Below are 19,853 nucleotides of genomic sequence, written 5' to 3'. Positions count from 1 at the left end.
ACCACACACTTTTCTAGGTAAACCCCACAAACCGAGGAGGCAACTGAGAACCAGATTGTGACTCAGAGTAAGGTCTGTTCCTGTGCAAACTTTGTGACAAAACTGCAATTTAGACAGGACAGGACTGTAGGCATGTAAATATCTGAGCATTTAGAACACAGTTACTAATAAAATAAAATGTCAAGAGACTTACTTTTATGAAGGTCTTTAATTTCAAAGCGATGAACAATTTTGACAATATTATGTGCCCTGGATTTTTTTCTCTGAAGTATAAACATTGTTTCCTATTTTAAAGCTATGAGCCTAGTAAAGCACCACCTGGTGTAGTGTCATATTTTATAAGGTGCAATAATACATTATTTATTACTGTGGACCAGAGAAAACTCCTGGTTCACACTCACCTGAAAATGTTAGATTAGTCAAAAAGTTTGTATTGTTTACCTCGATAGAAGTGAACAATTCTAAAAGCCTTAACCATCAGATCACGTATATACATCCCTGGTGGCTTTAGATGATTTCAGAAAAAGATAATGTTCATCCTTGAGTCAACCAGAAAAATATGCACATCTCTGCTTCCTGATTGGCCAATGAAAGGTAAATATTTTTTTCTGGAGGTCTAATTTCCTCTCATGACTAGCATATTAATTGGAAAGGAAAATTAATTACACCTTTACACGTTACTGGAGAACTTTCCTGTTATTTATGAAGAAGACATTCAGAATGTATGTAGTATTACACACACTGACCTCATGTTTCACTGAATATGAAGATTTATTATCCCTGGGAGTAATATACTGATTTTTTTCACCTTGCTCAATAAGTCCTGATGCTACCCTCAACAAAAATCAATTTCTGCCCATTATACAAGAGAAGGGTTTCAGTAAGTCACAGCGTAGAAATAATTTTAATTATTTCCTTACAAACCTGTGAAATCCTTACAGGATATATATTTTATAGCATGGGGGTTAATAGATGATGCAACTCTTATGAAAGCCAGCTCTGAAAAGATAGGAGTATTTGTGTCTAACTATCTCACTCCTTCCCTCTGTGATTGTCACAACAATCAGTTAGTTAACCATCAGTAGTTAACATCCCAGCACCAGTTATACAAACAATCTAGCCAATTTCCCAGTGTTACTGATAAGTCCAAGAGAGCAAAAATCAGAGTGTCCAGGAGAGAAATTCCTTTGAAATGTTATATCTGGACTTGGTATGTTATATCACTACTTCATATACATTTTCAATTTGTGGAAATGTATGTATGAGAAGGTTAGTCCCCTGAATTAACTTCCTTCCCAGACTCCTAGGGGACTTCTACCATTGACTTCAATGGGGGGCGGGTGGCATCGTTTCACCCCTACTCTTCCACTTCTCCTGTGGCCTGTAGAATGTTTGATCCTCAATTGTTTTCAGTTTGTGGCCCACCAGGAATGGCTTTAAGGACCTCAGACAATTAAAGGATGAGTGTATTGTGGTTGTTGTATAATAGCAAACATATCTATTGTTTCCTTGTGTCAGGGGGGTAGCCGTGTTAGTCTGGATCTGTAAAAAGCAACAGAGAGTCCTGTGGCACCTTTAAGACTAACAGATGTATTGGAGCATAAGCATCCAACGAAGTGGGCATTCACCCACGAAAGCTTATGTTCCAATACATCTGTTAGTCTTAAAGGTGCCACAGGACTCTCTGTTGCTTTTTATTGTTTCCTTGTATACCAACAATCAATAGCTTTTGTGATTGATTAAATGCTTCAGCTTCACTTAGCCTATTAATCAATCTCAGCAGCATTTTGTGCAAGTGCAGAGCGGTAGAGAATATCCCTTAGGCAACTGCTGTGGTACAAAGGGCATTTCCAAGGTTTATGAAAACAGTTTTGACTGTCAGAAAAATATCATTGTTTTAAGTTACTTGCCTTAAACCACATTTGTAATTGAAATCTACCTAAGGATGTAAAAGCTAGACTTTCTGAACTAGTCTACATAAAGCAGTGACAGTAGCTCAACTTGGCCTGCTTTACAAAAATGTCCCCTAATTTGTTTTGGAAATCGGGGTCATAATTCACTCCTTGTTAACTACAATGGCAGTTAAAAAATCGTTATCAGAAGAAATGATTAGTCGTGATTTAAATATAACGGACCCAATTCATCCTTGGTATAAGAAGGCGCAACTCTATTACAAATATTTGTGTTTGTGTGTCTACCTATTTGCCAGCCCTGTGTTGTATTTCCTGTTGTTTTCTTTCACTCAGACTCTTGTACGGTTGAAGAACAGACGCTCGTTTAGGGAAAGTCCACTTTACTGCAGTGAGATTCTATCCAAAGTCTATTTCTCTACCAGCAGAACAACCACCGTTGTGCAACTGGGCTGTAAATCTTTCCTTGCACAGGCCTGGGGCTGCAGCAAGGTTGGTCATTGAGGTGCTGAAGGGACAGCTCCCAGCCAGGCTCTCGCGGCTCTAGCTGCAGACAGCGGGAAGCCTGGGGCAGTGATAGTCGGTGCATTATTCTGCTGCTAACGCTCCAGTCTTTTGTCCGCTCCCCTCCCCGCCCACTTCCCCGGGGCAGTTTTGCAGGCGCAGTCTCCTAGCTCAGTGTCGCGGCCGCTCCCTGCAGGGGGCTGCTGGCAGGGAGGATTTGCAGTGCAGCTCGCACCAGCGCCGGGTGCTATTACTTCCGTGTCAGAGGCAGGCAGCAGCGGCGCGGCGGTTACCTCCCCTGCACGCTTCAGTCTCACCCACCGCCGCCTCCAGGCTGAGGCTAGACAGGGAGATCGAGCGGCGGCCGGGGCGCGCGGATATCGCCCCCTCCTCCCTTTGCAGCTGCTGCTGCTACCAGAGAGAAGCAGGGAAGCGGCCGAAAGGAGCAGCAGATTTTCCCCTCCCTGCTCAGGAACCCGGAGCTGTGCGTGGGTTTCCCCCCCGCTTTGCACCTATTGCCACAGAAGGCCAATCTTCGCTGCTGCAATTGACCAACTTCTGCTGTGGGGGAGGGAGCAGCAGCCAACCCGAAGTTGCTACAAAGATCAAGGCTTCCCGGCGAGATCTGGCACCAAGTCCAGATCCTTTGAAAGAAGAAGGAGCCAGCAGGTGCTTTGCTGTGGACTTGCCCATTGCACACACCCCCACCCCCTCGCTGGGAAGCCTTCGCCTCTCCAAGTGCGGCAGCACCGCGGTATCGTCCCCTGGAGACAGCGGGTAGTGCGAGTGGGTGGGTCGGTGGGCGCAACTCCATCCCCAGCGCTTCACTGCGAGCCAGGCAGCGGCAGGGGATCCGCAATCTTTGCAGCGGGTAGCCGGGAAGGGCCCGTTTTGCACAGGCTGGGGGGGTGTTCACCAGAGGGGTTTCCCCCTCCCCCTGGACCGCTCTTTATACTGGCGGGCTAGTGCGGTGCTTTTCCTATTCGCCCTGAGCTTTCCAATCGCCTAGCGCTGCCATCCTCTCCTCCGTTCTCTTTGTACTTTAGTTCACGTGCTGCTTCCTGCCCGGGCTGTTTGGAAACCCACCGTGAGATTTCTCTTCGCGGGTGGGGGGCTTGCGTCTCCCAGATCCCACCAGCCAACTCCAGCTCTGCCACTGCGCTGCTGCATCCGTTCACTCGTGTTTATGGTCGCCAGCAGCCGATCCCGGTAGTGGAAGGTGCAGAGGAGCTGGGGGGAGGGAGAGAGCCTGGGAGAGAGCGAGAATGGCCGAGAGAAAGAGGACCTGGAACAAGGAAGACGACCTGCCCGTGTATCTGGCCAGGCCGGGCACCACGGCTCAGACCCCCCGGCAGAAATACGGGGGCATGTTCGCCTCGGTGGAGGGGGCCTACGAGAACAAAACCATCGACTTCGATGCCTACAGCGTGGGGAAGAAGGGCTCCCGGACCCCGCGCAGCGGCAGCAGACACGACATGATGCTGGATGGTGGGGACAATTACAGTGAGACCGCCAGCGATGTCAGCGAGGTCTCCGGCTCCGTGATCAGCTCCCCCGGGGACCGGGACGACAAGACCCCGGGCATCGAGATCAAATACCCGACGGGGAAAGAGCTGCTGCAGGGCCAGGACAATGGGAAGGTAAGGGGGAGGAAGGACAGGGGGTGGCAGGGTCTCGGTACCGAGCGCTGGCAGGGGGAGAGAACCCATTCATGGCTACAGCGCCAACGAGCCCTAGGCATCAGGAGTGTCACAACTGCAACAGCAAAGAGTGTTGGGTTCCCAACCTATGCAGCACAAGCCCTGCTGCAGAGCTTTACTGCGGCTTGCCGGTAGCTCCAGGGCTATTTCAGGGATCACTCGTTTGAGCATATATCCATATGCCATATATCCCAGGTTAGGCTCGGCATTGCAGGTCGCCTATGTGCAGAATAAATACACCAGGATGCTGTTACTGCAGCCCGAGAGGGCTCAGGAATACCGCATCTTCTGAAGCATGGGACGTCACTCCTTCGGCTTCTTTTTAAAAATCTAAATAATCAAAACAAAAACAAAAAAAAATCAGAGGTCGTGGCAGTTTTTCCCAGGGAAATATTTCTTACAAAGGGCTCCTGTACAATCTAGCTTGGAACACACACACTTTAATGTTCTAAACCCTTAATGGCTCTTTAAAAGGGACCGTATTCAGAATCTACAAACACGCTGGCACAGATTCCACAAGGCTGTCTTGGATGGTGCCATCCAGCATAACAAAACCGGGAGCTCAGTCCTAAACTGAAATCTCTGAGCTGAGGGGCCTATCCTAATTTGGGAGCCGTCAGTTTCACTTTTCCTTTCTCTGGAAAAGGCCTGATGAGTCAAACACACCCACCCACCTCTACATACACCAACTCCACCTCTCTCCCCGTCCTGTCTATATTGTGAGATTTGCTCAGTTACTGCTGATCTCAAACCACCTGGATCCTCCTGTGGTTTCATTGTATCCTTAGCAGATTGTTTATAGCTGTAGCCAAACAGAATGGGGGTCCCAAGCTCAGACATTTCCTTTAAAGCAACGATAATTGTCTATCTGTACTGCTGAGCTAAGCACTGGATAATGACCTCTATTTCCGTGGTGGTAAGCGATTTTCAATTTTTCCTCCCACTCATTGGAACAGGACAAAGACTATACCAAGATAAATTAGGAAATTAGAAATGCAGTTGAGTTCTCTAACCAGCAGCTTCTTGCAGTCTGAGTAATCCCACTTCTGTAGCATACAAGCCTGTGGCAGAGGTCATAAATAAAACAGCTCTACATCACAACACACAGGAGACTGGTTTTCCTAGGAGATTATAATAATGTTATTTCCTCTCTAAATAAATAGACCTTTGCAGTTATTTTCTCACTTTGGTAAGTGGATCATCTGAACACATTTGATCTCCATACATAGACACCCCAAACAAACAAAAATAAATCCCTCTACTTTTCACCCCATTTGGCTTTTAACACACACAGCCAGAATAAGGTTGTCAATAAGGTTTATTTTCTTTTACAACCTAGGAGCGAAAATCTCTTTTGTTTGTCTTGAGCCAGGATCTGGTACACTTTCCTGGTTTGTAGTCATAGGACAGAGCATAAAGGTGGTAATGGTCATTAGAGGTAGTTTTGTGTTAGATTAAATATGTGACTTGAAAAACTGGAATCACTAAATACTGAATAGGGGTTTGGTTGATTGCAAAGGGCTCCCAGCTGTGCTGCAGTCATCCCTTCCCCGTCTATTTCATATTAATTACCTCAACTTTATGTCAAAATAATAATCCTCCCTGCACTGGGATGGTGCCTCATTGCATGTGCTTTGTACTCTTCCCTCCTGAGTTCTGCCTCCTATTTAAAATTGCACACATCAGGCAACTTGCCCAGGAATTATGTATTTATGTGATTGCAGATTAGTAATGGGTTGGCTTTCCTGAAGGGGACGGGAGGGGAAGATGGCGTGGGAAGAGGGGAGGAGAACCTGCAGCAATACCCAGTCCGTACACACCCCCATCTCCACCTCCAGCAGCCTGGGCTGGAACTTTAAGTACTGAAGCCAGATTTCAGTGGAAAAGTGATAAAGTGTCAGGGAGGTGTCCTGACTTTAAAAATGACTCGGTGCAATTTAATGCTGGCATGGATCCAGACCTTATTTTATGGAAGGGCTTCTGGAAGGATTCAAACTTTAGGTCAGTGTCTGAGCCTTTGACTTCCCTTAATCTGGTCCCTTTAGGAGCCTTCAGCAGCCATTAGGGGAACAATGTAGGTGAAATACGGGAAAGGAGAGGCTTCAATCAGCAATCTGCTGAGTTCTCTGCAATGAGGGAGAACCACGTGAATTCCACCTGTTCTAGCCCATCTGCGCTGCAGTGTGCTTTCCCCTGGGTCTCTCGCCCGTTATCGGTGCAGACAGGGAGGGGACATTCACACGGTGTGACAGCCGGGGCAGCGGTGCTTTGTCCCAGCCCTGGTAGAAATACAGCCAGAGACGCGGTCTCGGGGAGAGCAAGCGTTCGGGCTCGGCCTGGTGCTAGGTGGGGGCACGGAGTTTTCCAGCCCCGGTATTGGAGGCCACAGATGGATTGATGGGTTGGGGAGGGGGGGAAGAGACAGAAGGGAAAGGAAACGCTTCCTGGGTTGCGCCGAGCGAATCCTGCTCCGCTCTGCAGCCGGGAGGGCGCTGCTGCAGCCGCTGCACGGAGCTCTGGCCAACTCCCTCGGGGAGACGCGCCCCTGTGTTATTGCCACAGAAAAAAGGGGGCTAGATTTGCCTTTCCCGGGAAGGAAACGCTGCCTCCATTGAATAGCTTCCCCCCTCCCCCCGTATCTCTGCATTGTGCTGTTCCCGGGGTGCGTGGTGCGCGCAGGGCTCACAGGAGGCAGCATGTCTTACCAGGGCAAGAAGAGCATCCCCCACATAACGGTAAGCGGAGCCCAGGGCCCGGAGTCGGCCCGGGAGTGGGGTGAGGGGGTTACCCGGGAACCCCAGGACGGAGAGGGGGCATTGCCGCTGCGCCAGGGCGCTGAGCAATCAGGGATCCCGGGGGGTGGGAATAGATGGTCTGTTATGGCGGCTGGTTGATTTCAGGGCGAGGGCATATTACAGCATGGCAACGAAGCAGGGTTCATCCGGAGCGAGAGCGGCTCTGCTGGAGGGAGTACCCACCCCCCACCGAGCGGCGGGCAGGGGAAAGGGAGAATTCCCCTCCCTTCTTATTTCCCCCCCCAGCCCGGACCCTGCGCTGAGTGTGTGTGTGCTCGCTCGGTTGGAAATAATCGCAGTGGGTTTCTGGGGGGGCGGGGGTGGTGGCAGGTCTGTCTTGGGGAGATCAGCGGCTTTATTGCCCCTTTTCCTCCCCTGGATCTGCGCAGGGTGTGTGTGTGAGGGGGGGGGTGTCAGTACATTAAAAGATGTTTGGGGGGGTTGTGTGCTTGGCGCTGAAACGACAGCGGTTCTTGCTAAGGTGATAGACTTGGGGAGAGTCAGCAACTGATGTGAAGCAGAACAAAAGAGGGAGGGGACCCGGGCAGCAAGCACAATGCCTCGGAAAGCCCCAGCACATCCCCAGCGCACGTAGAGAGAGAAATTACATATTGCATCCAGAGCAAAAAAACTGATGTGGGGGAGGGGGATCGGAAGGGCAACAAGCCAATAGTGAATTAAAAAATGTGGAAACCTAAAGAGCGCCATGATGAGAGAGAGCCAACACCTCTCAGTGCTATTAATAGATCCCTGAGAACAATATTACCAAAGAGATCAGGAGTCAAAGAGTTAATCGCAATTCTCGGGGACCTTGAGCTGGCCGTTTGCATCCATTTGCAGGATGGTTTTCCTGCAAAAGGGATCTGGGTGCTTTGATCTTGCATATTGTTTCCCTCAGAGATACAGTGATGGCTGAGCATAAAGAATAAACAAAGCTTCACATAAACTGTAGGGAGGAGGGTAACCTCCTTGGTGTATTCGACCATTTTGATTCTTTCACAAGACCAACGCCCTCCACCAAAGGACACAGAGTCTGACTCAGAAACATCACTTACAGACACAAAAGCCCCCCCCCACCCCGTTTTTGGCAGAAATTTATTTATTAGAACCATATAGGATCCAATGGTGTAAGTTGGTTCCATGCTGCAGCATCACATGGGAAGAGATAAAAGGCAGAAGTCGAGGTGCTTTAACTAGGTTCCATTTCTTTGGGCTTTTATTGGGGAGTGAGCAGAGCTCAGGTATCCTGGAAACTGGCCAGCTTCTAATGCAAGATCCTAATTGATAAAGGATGGGTTGACAAGTAGGTGTGAAAACTTGTTAAGCAGCTCTCACTGCGGGAATGTTGCTAGACTTTATTTCAGCCGGTGTTGCAACACTTGCAAGCACTTCAGAGCTTACAAGGATTTAAAATATTTCAAAAGTTGTTTTTTTTAAATGCCATAAAGGGATGTGTGACTTCTTCAGTGCCCAGCTGCTTACTGGTGTGTCAAATTATTGAGAGGCAGTGTGGTCTAGTGACTAGGGTATTGGATTGGAAGTCCAGAGACCTATGTTCTGTTTCCATCTGTCACAAACCTTCTGTAAAAAGAACAGGAGTACTTGTGGCACCTTAGAGACTAACAAATTTATTAGAGCATAAGCTTTCGTGGGCTACAGCCCACTTCTTCGGAGGGCAGTTGATTTTGCCTCTGTTTTCCCTCCATCCTTTTTCTGTCTAGACTGTAAACTGTTCCAAGCAGGGACCGTCTCTGCTAAGTGTGTGTATATTGCCTACCACAAAGGGGAGCCAATCTTGGTTGGGGCTTTAAGATGCTACTTTAATGTAAATGTATGCCCAGCAACAATAGTGCACTATCCAATTTTGAGTAAAGAAACTAGAAGAACTGAATGAGATGTTTGCCTCTAAATCCAGAGTGTTATAACTTCTTCAGCTTTCAATATTTCCTGTTGTCTTAGGACAAAATAATCAAGAACAAGGAAGGAGAGTCCCAGATATGGATTGTGCCCAATTCTTTCCACGTGTATATCCATTAGTAGCAGTGCTGTTTTTGTGACCAAATTAAAGACAAAAAGAACATAGCCAAAGTTGGCAGATCCAGAACTTGAACTACCTTTTCATTTTTTAAGTTTCTGTCCCTTACTCTTCCCCTGGGGGGGGGGAGGGAAGCAAATTAGACAAATAGTCTTGGCTCTGTATATTGTGTAGTGTGTACATTTCCTGTCCCAGAAGAGTCTACAGCCTAACAGGAGGTTTCTGTGTCTGTCTTTATAACAGTAACACAGCCCATAAGACAAACTCTACATTAGTGAATGAGTGAAAGGCAAAAATTGGTAAAGAAACACTTTACAGCTTCAAGCCTCCAGGGCTCTTATTAAACATAATGAATGAACTCATTGCAAAATATCAAACAAAAAGATCAACCAAAACCACCCTTGATAGGATCTCCAACTTTTTTTTCCTGATCTTTTGGACCCACCAGCTCTGTTCTCATTGAATCAATTGGAGTTTTGCTATTGGGGAAGTACAGTTTGATCCTTAATCTTGCTTACTGAAGATTTTGCAGTGGATTTTCAATACTGTTGTCTGATGTACTAATCATGTGCCCCAAACTCCGACAGAAGTCAGAAGGAATTCTGGATGTGCAAGCACAGCAGAGGCAGGCCTCAGCATCCTATATTGTACCAACAGCTGGCGGGGAAGGGGGGGTTTGAGTTGGCTATGTTTAGTCAATTGTCAAAGATTCCAAAATGGTTTTGGGAAATGTTTTGCTGTTGTTCCCAGTACGTGATTGAAGTGCATCACCAAAGGCCATATCTACAATCATTACTCAGACAAAACTTCCACTGACTTCAGAGGGAGTTTTCCATGGTCAGAACTGAAACATCAGGCTCTACGTGTGTATTATACACGTACAGTCGTGTTGGAACAATTTGTATAGTGGGATAGCTGAGAGCCATTGAACCAAACTGCAAACACTGCATATGGTGGAAACCACTTCAAGCCAGAGGGTGCTGCTGCACCCCATCACTTCTAGTTCCAGCACCCCTGTATATGTATCCTTGTTGAAGAACCAAGCAACATTCTCAGTCTGACCAGTCATGGCAGAGACTTGAAATCAGCTCAACTATCACTCTGAAACCTAGCACAATTGTAGTTACCTATAGAAGGCTCACCAGGAGCTGACAAGGGAAATAATTTTGCTATTCCCTACTTGTCTGACTTTGCCTCTTACTGTGTTGCTCCCTGACTCCCGCTCACTGCTTGCAATACCAGCTTTGATGCCATCTTCATCCATTTCTCCCATGAACCTCTCCATGTCTTTCTTTCATGCTTCTCCCTTTGTATGGAACAAGTCTAGTTTAATCTGCCAAGCCAATGCCCTCTTCTCATTTTAATCTCTCCTGAAAATTCACCTCTTCTGTGATGCCCACAATAAATGTGTGAAAATCTTAAAATCTCTCTTTGTTCCTTCCTTATTTTTATACTAGGGCTGTCAAGCGATTAAAAAAATTAATTGTGATTAATTGCACGATTAATCGTGCTGTTTAATAATAATTGAATACCATTTATTTAAATATTTTTGGATGTTTTCTACATTTTCAAATATATTGATTTTAATTACAACACAATACAAAGTGTACAGTGGTCACTTTATATTTATTTTTTATTACAAATATTTCCACTGTAAAAAACAAAATAAATAGCAGTTTTTCAATTCTCCCATTACAAATAGTATAGTGGAATCTCTTTATCGTGAATGTAGTCTTACTTCTTGTTCAGCCAATTGCTCACACAAACAAGTTTGTTTACATTTGCAGGAGATAATGCTGCCCACTTCTTGTTCACAATGTCACCTGATAGTGAGAACAGGCATTCACGTGGCACTGTTGTAGCCAGTGTCACAAAATATTTACGTGCCAGATGCGCTAAAGATTCATATGTTCCTTCATGGTTCAACCACCATTCCAGAGGATGTGTCCCTGCTGATGATAGGTTTTGTTTGATAAGGATCCAAAACAGTGCGGACCAATGCATATTCGTTTTCATCATCTGAGTCAGATGCCACCAGTAGAAGGTTGATTTTCTTCATTGGTGGTTCGGGTTCTGTAGTTTCCACATCAAAGTGTTGCTCTTTAAGACATCTGAAAGAATGCTCCACATCTCGCCCCTCTCAGATTTTGGAAGGCACTTCAGATTCTTAAACCTTGGGTTGAGTGCTGTAGCTATCTTTAGAAATCTCATATTGGTACCTTCTTTGCATTTTGTCAAATCTGCAGTGAAAGTGTTCTTAAAACGAACAACATATGTTGGGTCATCATCCGAGACTGCTATAACATGAAATATGTGGGTAAAACAGAGCAGGAGGCATACAATTTTCCCCCAAGGAGTTCAATCAAAAATTTAACACATTATTTTTTTAACGAGCGTCTTCAGCATGGAAGCATGTCCTCTGGAATGATGGCCGAAGCATGAAGGGGCATATGAATGTTTAGCATATCTGGCACATAAATACCTTGCAGTGCTGGCTACAAAAGTGCCCCGTGAACAACTGTTCTCACTTTCAGGTGACCTTGTAAATAAGAAGTGGGCAGCATTATCTCCCGTAAATGTAAACAAATGCGTTTGTCTTAGTGCACGGCTGAACAAGAAATAGGACTGAGTGGACTTGTAGGCTAAAGTTTTACAGTGTTTGTTTTTGAGCGTAGTTATGTAACAAAAAAACCCCTACATTTGTAAGTTGCACTTTCACGATAAAGAGATTACACTATAGTACTTGTATGAGGTGAATTGAAAAATACTTTATTATTTTTACAGTGCAAATATTTGTAATCAAAAATAAAATAAAGTGAGCAGTGTACACTTTGTATTCTGTGTTGTAATTGAAGTCAATATATTTGAAAATGTAGAAAACATCCAAAAATATTTAATACATTTCAACTGGTATTCTATTGTTTAACAGTGTGATTAAAATTGCAATTAATTGTGATAATTTTTTTGAGTTAACTGCGTGAGTTAACTGAGATTAATCAAGAGCCCTATTTTATACATATTTTTAAAAATGAACTCTGAATTGAACCACAATGTTGTGCACATGCCGAAATGCAGGGACCATGTGAGCATCGTGTCACCTTCACCCTTTCTCTCTGTCCCTTTCCTACTATTCATCTCCCCCATTTGTTGTGTCATATAAGTGAAATTACTGGTGAGGTATGGTGCTACCCAGTGTAAGGGTGGCAGAATCCAGCCATTGGATTGCAAGCACTTTTGGGCAGGGACTCAACCCCCATCCAAAATTGTACTTAGGCTCCTAACTTCCATTGAAGTTGATGGAAGTTAGGAGCCTAAATATCTTTTGTGGATCTGGGCCTCTGTCTTTCTATCTTCTTTGAAACACCTAGTAGACTTCTGGGTCTATAAAATAATAAATAATGACACTAAGCCTTTTCCATGGGGTACAGCAGGGAGTGCAGCATGGTTGTGTTTCTGTGCAGGTGTAAGCAGAGGATGAGAGTTGGTGCAAATAAGCTTACGCACTGAGTGGAAATAAATCCCAAGCCCTTAGTGGGCTCTCACCCTGTTGTTCTTGAGTGTAGAGTAAAGAAGGGGCAGGGAATGGGCCAGGAGTCCAAGTAGAAATCTGCTTAATCATGATCCTCATCATGCGAATAGGACAGTTAGCTACATGTTCCCTTCTTAGACTTTTCTTGTGTTCTGGCAGGAATCATGTGTTGACTATCCAGCTGCACTCTCATTAAAGTAAGATTGAGTTCTCTTGAATACATGCTCCTGCCCATCACTTTTGACCTGGTGCTTGTACACATCACAATCTACACCTCTTCTGTGCAGGATGAAGCTCCAAATAGTGTTGGGGAATCAGGGTCTCTGCCATGACGCGATGAAGCACTGAAATATCTATCATTGTTTGCTGTTCATTATTAAATTTAGAACATAAGAATGGCCATACTGGGTCAGACCAAAGGTCCATCTAGCTAGTATCCTGTCTTCCAACAGTGATCAATGCCAGGTGCCCCAGAGGGAATGAACACAACAGGTAATCATCAAGCGATCCATCCCCTGTCACCCATTCCCAGCTTCTGGCAAACAGAGGCTAGGGACACCATCCCTGTCCTTCCTGGCGAATAGCCATTGATGGGCCTATCATGAATTTATCTAGTTCTTTTTTGAACCCTCTTATAGTCTGGGCCTTCACAACATCCTCTGGCAAAGAGTTCCACAGATTGACTGTGTGTTGTGTGAAGAAATACTTCCTTTTGTCTGTTTTAAACCTGCTGCCTATTAATTTCATTTGGTGACCCCTAGTTCTTGTGTTATGAGAAGGAGTAAATAACACTTCCTTATTTACTTTCTCCACACCAGTCACGATTTTATAGACCTCTATCAGATCCCCCTTAGTTAATTTTGTGTGTTTCCATAGTGCTTGGCATTTTCCAGGCATGTAGGAAGACTAGGTCCCAGTCCAGATGAGCTGCCAGTTTAAATATACAAAATACAGGCAAAAGAGATGTAACACACCAGCAAAGTGCCTGGTACACGAGTCATTTAGTTCAAAGATTTATTTACATTTTAAATTATTTCATGTTGTCATTTGAGCTCAGTTAACAGGAGAACAAAGAAGGGTGTGCAGTGAGTGGTGGACGGCTAGCCACGAGAAGTGAGGGTTGAGGCAGGACCAGTAAGAGGGGAGAGGTTTTTTAATCTATTAGAAATGAGGATCTCTTCCAGAAGAAAGGAGTGGCCCAAACAGTGGCCTGGAGTCATCAGTGGAAGAAGGAGATAAAGGGTCCTGAGATGCAGGTGTAGCTGGTAGAATGTAATATATGGGGTATAATAGGAGACAAGAGGTGAGATATATCAGGGGAAGTTGATCTTGATGCAAATGAGATAGGAAGCCAACAGAGGAAGATGAGGAAGATGTTCATAACAGTGGGCAAAGAAGATAATTTTAGATGTAACGTAGAATTGACTGAAGTGAGCAGAGCTGAGAGGCAAGCAGGCTGGAGAGAAACAGGTTACAATAATCCAGGAGAGAGATCACAATAGCATGGTCGGTATTTTTCTTTTTGGTGACACAATCCTCTCAAACTGGTCACTGATGATCAAGATGGGTAAATTGCAGACTTCCATAAGGCTCTATCTTAGACACATAGCCTTTAAGGTCAGAAAGGACCATCATGATCATCTAGTCTGACCTCCTGCACATCGCAGGCCACAGAACGTCAGCCACCCACTCCTGTAATAGAACCTCTGGCTGAGTTACTGAAGTCCTCAAATCATGATTTAAAGATTTCAAGTTACAGAGAATCCACCATTTACACTAGTTTAAACCTGCAAGTGACCCATGCTGCAGAGGAAGGTGAAAAAACCCCAGGGTCTCTGCCAATCTGACCCGGCAGGAAAATTCCTTCCTGACCCCAGTTATGGTGATCAGTTACACCCTGAACATGTGGGCAAGACCCACCAGCCAGACACTTGTTCTTGTGTCCACATTGGCGCTTAACTTAAATAACTCCTCTCCCTCCTGGGTATCTTCTTCCTGTTTGTATTTAGTATCTGTAAAACTGCTAGGGGAGACTGTAAGACACCATGCCTAAGATGCTAGGGGAGATTGTAAGATGCCATCGCCTGAGATGCCAGCAATATGCCAACACCCAACAATACATTTAATTCACTTCCAGTGTCAGCACCATCTCCCAGAGATTTAAGGCCGTATCTATGCTAACAATTTCATAGCTTCTCACCATTGTTCTAGTGCTGGTGCAAGGTTAGATGACATGGTGGTAAAAGCACCTGAGCCTTTCTTAAACTAACTTTTCCACTGGAGATCGCTAGTTAGTGTATGTGTAGTGCAGGAGTCTAAGTGAGATCAGTGCTTGGATAAAGATGAACTGACTGACGTTAAAGCTGGAGATGATGCTGGAGCGAAGGGGAAAAATGTTTAGAAGGATTGGCTAATACTAAACATCACCATCCAACAAAGGCATATTACCTGTGATTTGTTAGAAACAAGGAGGTCCTTCTGGAGCCCTTTCTGCTATTGGATACCCAGTTGACAGTGCCCAGAAATGCCTTCTTCCATCTGTGGCTATTCAAGAGATTTAGCCTCATCCGGATTGACCAGCACCGGGCTTTGAATTCCCATGCATTCATGAGCTTTAGCTTTGATTACTGTGATGCACTGTACTTGGGTTTGAATGTACGAGCTTTGAAGATGCTCCGGTTAGTTCAACAGGGGGGGAGGGATAGCTCAGTGGTTTGAGCATTGGCTTGCTAAACCCAGGGTTGTGAGTTCAATCTGTGAGGGGGCCACTTAGGGATCTGGGGCAGAATCAGTACTTGGTCCTGCTAGTGAAGGCAGGGGGCTGGACTTGATGATCTTTCAAGGTCCCTTCCAGTTCTAGGAGATGGGATATCTCCATTAATTTCAGGGGGGAGGGATAGCTCAGTGGTTTGAGCATTGGCCTGCTAAACCCAAGGTTGTGAGTTCAATCCTTGAGGGGGCCACTTAGGCAACTGGGATAAAAATCTGTCTCGGGCTTGGTCCTGCTTTGAGCAGGGGGTTGGACCTCTTGAGGTCCCTTCCAACCCTGATATTCTATGATTCTAAGAGTGGCCCCCAATTAAGCACATTGCCCAATGGTCTAGTCACTACATTGAATCCCATTCAAATTCACTGGCTCTCCAAAGCTCTCAATGGGACAAACCAGGGTATCTAATGGAATGGTTTTCTTTCTGTGACCATGAGCTACTAACTTCTTTGCCAGAATGGCCATTGAACACCCATCATATTGTGAGTCAAATTCAGACCTGGTGCAACTCCACACCAGGGCCAAATTTGTTCTTCTGGCCCGATGCATGCTTCCAAAAAGAGCATTAGTAAATTTGATCTTTGATTCTGTGGTTGACAACATGAACTAGCTGTGCTGGGTTGCTGTTATTTTTTTTCCTCTGGGATGAGACATTTCCGGGACTAGCCTGTTGAGATTTGGAAATTCAATTTAAATTGTCATAATGGAAATTTATAACCCAGGAGGCAAATATAATGACAGCCAGTGGAACACATTTAGTGCTGCATCATCCAGTCCATACTCAGGTGATTCTTCCACTGACTCCAATGCATATTGTTTTGCCAGAATACAGCATGTGAGGTGCCTACACTATTGATATTGCTAAAGCAATGAAAAGATTTATTGTGAAGAAATTTACACAGGTTTGGTATTTACAGTGTAACCCTTTTACACTGCATGATAAAGGAATGAGATTTTCTAGATGAATAAATAGCTAGGTCCCCAAAGGAGAAACAAAAGGAACATCAGATTGTTTAAACCAATAAACATGAATGAACTTGGCTGTGCACCAAGCTATGGCATTGCTACATTTGACGAAATCCCTCCTAAGTGAATTACTGTATATAAGAATAAATTTGTTAAAGGAATAGGCTTAAAAGCGTCTGGGCAGGTGAGTCCATTGGGTGCTAGCAGAAATGATGCCTCAAGGATATAAATGAGTTATAAGCTAGGTCCTTAGCTAATTCGGTGTTCACACTAGCTAAAATATTACTTCCAATGAAGATTAATATTCCAATATAACGTGGTCATGAAGATTCCAAAGAGAGAAGAATGCTGTTTAAAAATTGAGATATTTTAAAGTTTTGAAACAGACAATCCTTTGCGGAATCCCATTTACAGGCTTTCTTTGATCGTTTCCAGAAGGACACACATGCTTGGGAAGAATGGCTTTCTTCATTTGCTGCTAATATTTTGAAAACCTCTCCTTCACCTTGCTAAAACCCAAACTGCTTAATCATAAGTTAATACGTCCAGTGTTAAAACTGACCATGTTCAGGGGGGGAAAAAAAAAAGCTCTTCTGTATATTGTCTGTTACGGAAAAAACTTTCCAGGGGGAGATTTTTTCAAAGGCACAAAGAGGTGCGGGGCTTTCAATGGGAAAACCTTACCCCTAGCCAATATTAATCCAAGCAGTTTTTACTGTTGATGTTCTGTTAGTCAAGGAAAATACAAATATTAACCTATGTATCTTCCCTCTAAAACAGAGGAGCCAGAGATATTTTTAAAGGCTTAGTGGCAGAGTATTCTACTTCTGGAGATGTTAAAAGAGCAAAGAGGCATGTGTTTGAAGCCTAATACTTCTCAATTTTATTACAGTCAGCCTCACCTCTCTCAAATCACACACATTCATAGGCAGTGAATTGGAAATACAAGTGGATTTGGAACACAGAAAAGACAGTTTCTGATTACAGTTCAGGGCAAGATACATAGTCATATTAAGAGCCATATGTTACCTGAGATTTGGGTGTAAACCCTCCATTGTCAGCAGTGGAACTTTAAGAATTGTGGTGACTGGGAGTCAGGTTCATCTCTGGTATAACTCCACTAAAGTCAGCAGTATTACAAGAGAGATTAATTTGGCCCTGGGCATGGCCACTTTTGGGGCCTGAAATATTGTGATTGGGAGTCATTTCAAAAGACTTGATCAATTGGCACTGGTTGCAGCTGGAACAGGAGCTAAAGATTGAAGCCAAGAATGAAATGGTTCTGGACCCATTCATTGTGCTAGCTTGATTTGGTTTTGTTATGTTGTTATTGTTCTAATGTAGCTAAAGTAATTGTACTTAATTAAAAAAGGATGTCTGGTTTATTTGACTCTGGAGACTTAATACTTCAGTGGGTGTTCCACACATAGAACAAAGGTACAAATACAATACTAGAGGTACTTTCTGTGGAGACACTAAAGCAAACATTTTACTGTCTCATTGACTCTTAGGCATAGAACGGCTCAGGCAGATTTTCACTTTTCTTAACTCTCTCTCCATTTTGTACGGATTTGGGTGTGGTTGCAGTTATGATATGATTGGAATGAATACAGTAGACAATGTGTGTCAATTCACTCTGATGTATTGCTGCATTATTTTCATTGGACACAGTACATTAATTAGCCATGATAACCCATTAGAACATTTCATGTTGGGGGATGGTACTTTAATTCCTCAGTAGTTTCAGTAGCAGACTAAGAAACTTCGGTGTAAAATATTTGTTCATATTTTGATGTCTATATTTTTTTAAAAGATTACCTCTAGCTCAGAGCAGAAAAGGTGGATATGAAGACAGATGGCTTTTGACTTTCTTGTGTACATCCCACCATAACATTTGAATCTGATTTTCCAATAACCCGAAGCTTGGTGGTATACTGATCCAGAGATTTTTTTTTTTTTTTTTGGATTATCCCATTAAAACTACAGGGAGCCATTTGCAAAATTCAGGACTGGAGTGGGGTTTAGATTTTGAACATTGGGGTGGGTTCAGACCGATCTCTTATCTCTACCAGGCATTTTGTCATTTGTGGGTATATGGAAATACATTTCCACGCCTAAAAAGACCTGTGTATAGATTGTGTCAGACTTGTCAGAAAGGACCTTTGTACAAAAAGCATCAGTCTCCAGCCTACAGATATTTGTTCTTTCTGATACCGTGCAGACAATAGTAGTATCTGGATAACAGCCGGCTTTCTCTGCACAGACAGCCCCTCCTCCTGCATGATCCTGCAGCGAATGATGCTGACTTTGTGACATCTCCTTCTGTTGCCATGATAATTGCTGTGTTGTCACAGACTAAGCTCTGTGGCTTTACTGGCAGATTAAAGCAGGAGAAGCTAGGCTGTGATTAGCAAAAATCACCAGGAAAATGCTGCAAAGGATATATAAGTAGATGGCTGTCCGTAGTATGCAAGTGCTGTGTGATATACAGCAGGGAGCTCAGCCGTGAAGAGCTGGAGAGTCATGCACTCATAAAATGGAGATGCCGGGAGCCGTCAGATAAGCGCTGCATGTTGAGCTGTTGTTAGGTTTGCACCATGTTGTGTGAGGGGATGACCATGTAATGTTGTTGTGACCATATCATCACTGATATTGCAGTGATGGGTGAAGTAGGAATACTTAGGGACAAATTCTTCTTTTGATTCCACCAGTGTAAATGCAGAGTAATTGCACTGATTTCAGTGGAGCTATCTCACATCTCTGGTGTAACTGAGAGAGGCTTTAGCTTTAGATAAGTTAATATTGGTACAATCTCAGGTCAATACAGTACTTTGCTTTGTTATCATTTTGGACCTCTCCCTTAAGCGTAATATCTCCTTTTCATCTTTCTCCTTCCACCTTCCAGATGCTGGCAGGTCTTCCCCCTTGTTCCTGGCAGCTTGGAAGAAGGGTGGATGCCTGCACCTTGCTTTTGCCCTCCCAGCATGTGTGAGGTAGCTCTCAGCTGTTCCCACATAGTCTCCCACTAATGTTCTCCAGGCTGCTTCATGTCTGTTGAGCAACATTTGACTCAGTTTGCCTAAAATTGCGGCTGAGCAGGGCTCTGACATACCCTGGACTCTAAAGAGCTCCCTGTGGCTCACGAGCCTGGGGTCAGGTAACTCACTATTTGAATATTTTCTAAACAGTGGCAGTCTCTCTTTACACTGTTGTCTCCTCCTGAGCATAGACTCTAATGTATTATTTATTATTTCTATTGTGTTAGTGCATGCTGGCCCCAGTTAAGGTTTGAGGCCCCCATTGTACAAGGCATTGTACAACAAGAGACACTCCCTGCCCTGAAGAGTTTACAGTAGAAAGGACAGAGGCAGATGAAGGGAGGGAGAGCAATTTACAATGTAGAAGGGAAAGAAGAGGGAGCAGGATACGACATAAAAGGGAAGTAGACAGGATGATCAGAGGGATATGTATTGTTCATTAAAAAGAACAGGAGTACTTGTGGCACCTTAGAGACTAACAAATTTATTAGAGCATAAGCTTTCATGGACTACAGCATCCGAAGAAGTGGGCTGTAGTCCACGAAAGCTTATGCTCTAATAAATTTGTTAGTCTCTAAGGTGCCACAAGTACTCCTGTTCTTTTTACAT

General features: G+C 44.4%; 1 protein-coding gene across 2 annotated transcripts in view; it reads left to right on the top strand.

Moving 5' to 3' along the window:
• The first annotated feature begins 2,724 nt into the window (after nucleotides 1–2,724).
• Nucleotides 2,725–19,853, top strand: part of CRMP1 (collapsin response mediator protein 1) — a 62,181-nt gene continuing 45,052 nt past the window's right edge. Inside the window, exon 1 of one of the 2 annotated variants that reach the window (XM_034771850.1) lies at nucleotides 2,725–4,054. In XM_034771850.1, coding sequence (XP_034627741.1) covers nucleotides 3,680–4,054 — 375 coding nt within the window. In that variant the 5' untranslated portion in view covers nucleotides 2,725–3,679. Of the gene's footprint in view, nucleotides 4,055–6,571; nucleotides 6,850–19,853 lie in introns of those variants that run through there. The other variant, XM_034771851.1, reaches the window with a different exon arrangement.

The sequence above is a fragment of the Trachemys scripta genome, chromosome 5 (genome assembly GCF_013100865.1).
Source record: "Trachemys scripta elegans isolate TJP31775 chromosome 5, CAS_Tse_1.0, whole genome shotgun sequence".
Taxonomy (NCBI): Eukaryota; Metazoa; Chordata; order Testudines; family Emydidae; genus Trachemys; species Trachemys scripta.
This window is presented reverse-complemented; position numbering and strand designations above follow the sequence as displayed.